The 2,570-nt window shown below is 44.0% G+C and overlaps 1 protein-coding gene across 2 annotated transcripts; it reads left to right on the top strand.

Annotated features, from left to right (window-relative positions):
* The first annotated feature begins 781 nt into the window (after window positions 1-781).
* Window positions 782-2,076, top strand: LOC126935655 (lysophosphatidic acid receptor 1-like). Of its 2 annotated transcripts, XM_050757436.1 has the most exons (2): window positions 786-800; window positions 1,027-2,076. In XM_050757436.1, the coding sequence occupies exon 2, from the start codon at window positions 1,036-1,038 to the stop codon at window positions 2,074-2,076; it is 1,041 nt and encodes a 346-aa protein (XP_050613393.1). In that variant the 5' UTR covers window positions 786-800; window positions 1,027-1,035. The 2 variants fall into 2 exon arrangements, with proteins under 2 accessions (XP_050613392.1, XP_050613393.1); XM_050757435.1 differs by having other exon boundaries at window positions 782-2,076.
* Window positions 2,077-2,570: the final 494 nt, after the last annotated feature.

Raw genomic sequence — 2,570 nt, forward strand, 5'->3', positions numbered from 1 at the left:
ACTAAGAGAAGTTCCAGTCTTAACAACTCTCAATTGATTGAGGCAGTGCTTATAGCCTTGTTGGAAAGAAAAGAAAGAAAGAAAAATACATATATATGTGTATATATATATGTGTATATATATGTGTGTGTATATATGTGTGTGTGTGTGTGTGTATATATATATTTATGAAGAGCAAGACAGTGTATACCAAAGTGTATACCTAAGAGTAGATATCTAGCACTGGCAATCAGTACTCAGCAAGATCTAACAAGGTGTGCATCGTGTGGCAAAGGGAGTTAGGAAAGAAAGAGGCCAGTTGGAGCTAGAGGAGATGGGGAAGGGAGTTTGAGAGAAATCTTGAAGATGGGTAGAATATGAGCAGATGGTGAGTAGACAAGACTGAATTTCTAAAAACTGTAAAATACATCTAAAACATTTAAGTCTTGCTCTTCTTGTTGCCATCCTCTAATAAGAAGTTGTGTGATGGTCAGGTGTAGTGGCTCACGTCTATAATCTCAGTCCTTTGGGAGGCTAAGGTAGGAGGCTGGCTTGAGCCCAGGAGTTCAAGACCAGCCTGGGAAATATACTGAGACACCATCTCTACAAATTTTTTTTTTAATTAGCCAGGCATAGTGGTATGCTCCTGCAGTCCTTTCAACTTGGGAGGCCAAGGTGGGAGAATTTCTTGAGCGCAGTAGGGCAAGACAGCAGTGATCCATAACTATGCCACTATACTCTTGTACTGCAACCTAGAAGACAGAACGAGACCCTGTCTAAAAAAAAAAAAAAAAAAAGAGGCTCTGGGGGCGCCACACCAGGTGGACGTGTGATTTATGAAGCTCCCCATCCACCTATCTCAGTACCTGACTTCTCAAGACTGACTCCTATAGCATCAGATACACAGCTTCTCCTAGCATGACCTCGATCTGATCAGCAAACAAGAAAATTTGTCTCCCATAGTTCTGGGGCCTGTTCACCATCTACAACCACAGAGCTGTCATGGCTGCCATCTCTACTTCCATCCCTGTAATTTCACAGCCCCAGTTCACAGCCATGAATGAACCACAGTGCTTCTACAACGAATCCATTGCCTTCTTTTATAACCGAAGTGGAAAGCATCTTGCCACAGTATGGAACACAGTCAGCAAGCTGGTGATGGGACTTGGAATCACTGTTTGTATCTTCATCACGTTGGCCAACCTACTGGTCATGGTGGCAATCTATGTCAACCCCCGTTTCCATTTTCCTATTTATTACCTAATGGCTAATCTGGCTGCTGCAGACTTCTTTGTGGGGTTGGCCTATTTCTATCTCATGTTCCACACAGGACCCAATACTTGGAGACTGACTGTTAGCACATGGCTCCTTCGTCAGGGCCTCATTGACACCAGCCTGACGGCATCTGTGGCCAACTTAATGACTATTGCAATCGAGAGGCACATTACGGTTTTCCGCATGCAGCTCCACACACAGATGAGCAACCGGCGGGTAGTGGTGGTCATTGTGGTCATCTGGACTACGGCCATCGTTATGGGTGCTCTACCCAGTGTGGGCTGGAACTGTATCTGTGATATTGAAAATTGTTCCAACATGGCACCCCTCTACAGTGACTCTTACTTAGTCTTATGGGTCATTTTCAACTTGGTGACCTTTGTGGTAATGGTGGTTCTCTATGCTCACATCTTTGGCTCTATTCACCAGAGGACTATGAGAATGTCTCAGCATAGTTCTGGACCCTGGTGGAATCGGGATACCATGATGAGTCTTCTGAAGACTGTGGTCATTGTGCTTGGGGCCTTTATCATCTGCTGGACTCCTGGATTGGCTTTGTTACTTCTAGACGTGTGCTGTCCACAGTGCGACGTGCTGGCCTATGAGAAATTCTTCCTTCTCGTTGCTGAATTCAACACTGCCATGAACCCCATCATTTACTCCTACTGTGACAAAGAAATGAGTGCCACCTTTAGGCAGATCCTCTGCTGCCAACGCGGTGAGAACCCCAGCGGTCCCACAGAAGGCTCAGACCGCTGGGCTTCCTCCCTCAAACACACCGTCTTGGCTGGAGTTCACAGCAATGACCACTCTGTGATTTAGAATGGAAACTGAGATGAGGAATCAGCCGTTTTCTCTCAGAGGATAAACAGCCTCCCCCTACTCAATTGCCAGGGCAAGGTGGGGTGTGAGAGAGGAGAAAAGTCAACTCATGTACTTAAACACTAACCAATGACAGTATTTGTTCCTAGACCCTGCAAGACTTGATATATATTGAAAATTAGCTTATGTGACAATCCTCATCTTGATCCCCATCCCTTCTGAAAGTAGGAAGTGGAGCTCTTGCATTGGAATTCAAGAATAGACTCTGGAGTGTCCATTTAGGCTATACTAACTAGACTTTAAAAAGATTTTGTGTGGTTTGTTGCAAGTCAGAATAAATTCTGACTAGTTGAATCCACAACTTCATTTATATGCAGGCTTCCCTTTTTTATTTTTAAAGGATACGTTTCACTTAATAAACATGTTTATGCCTATCAGCATGTTTGTGATGGATGAGACTATGGACTGTTTTTAAACTACCATAATTCCATTTT

This window comes from Macaca thibetana, chromosome 14 (assembly GCF_024542745.1).
Source record: "Macaca thibetana thibetana isolate TM-01 chromosome 14, ASM2454274v1, whole genome shotgun sequence".
In the NCBI taxonomy this organism is placed as follows: domain Eukaryota; kingdom Metazoa; phylum Chordata; class Mammalia; order Primates; family Cercopithecidae; genus Macaca; species Macaca thibetana.

Bases quoted from the DNA above. Each gene is read 5' to 3' on its own strand.
- LOC126935655 (XM_050757435.1), top strand. From the start codon at position 982: ATGGCTGCCATCTCTACTTCCATCCCTGTAATTTCACAGCCCCAGTTC.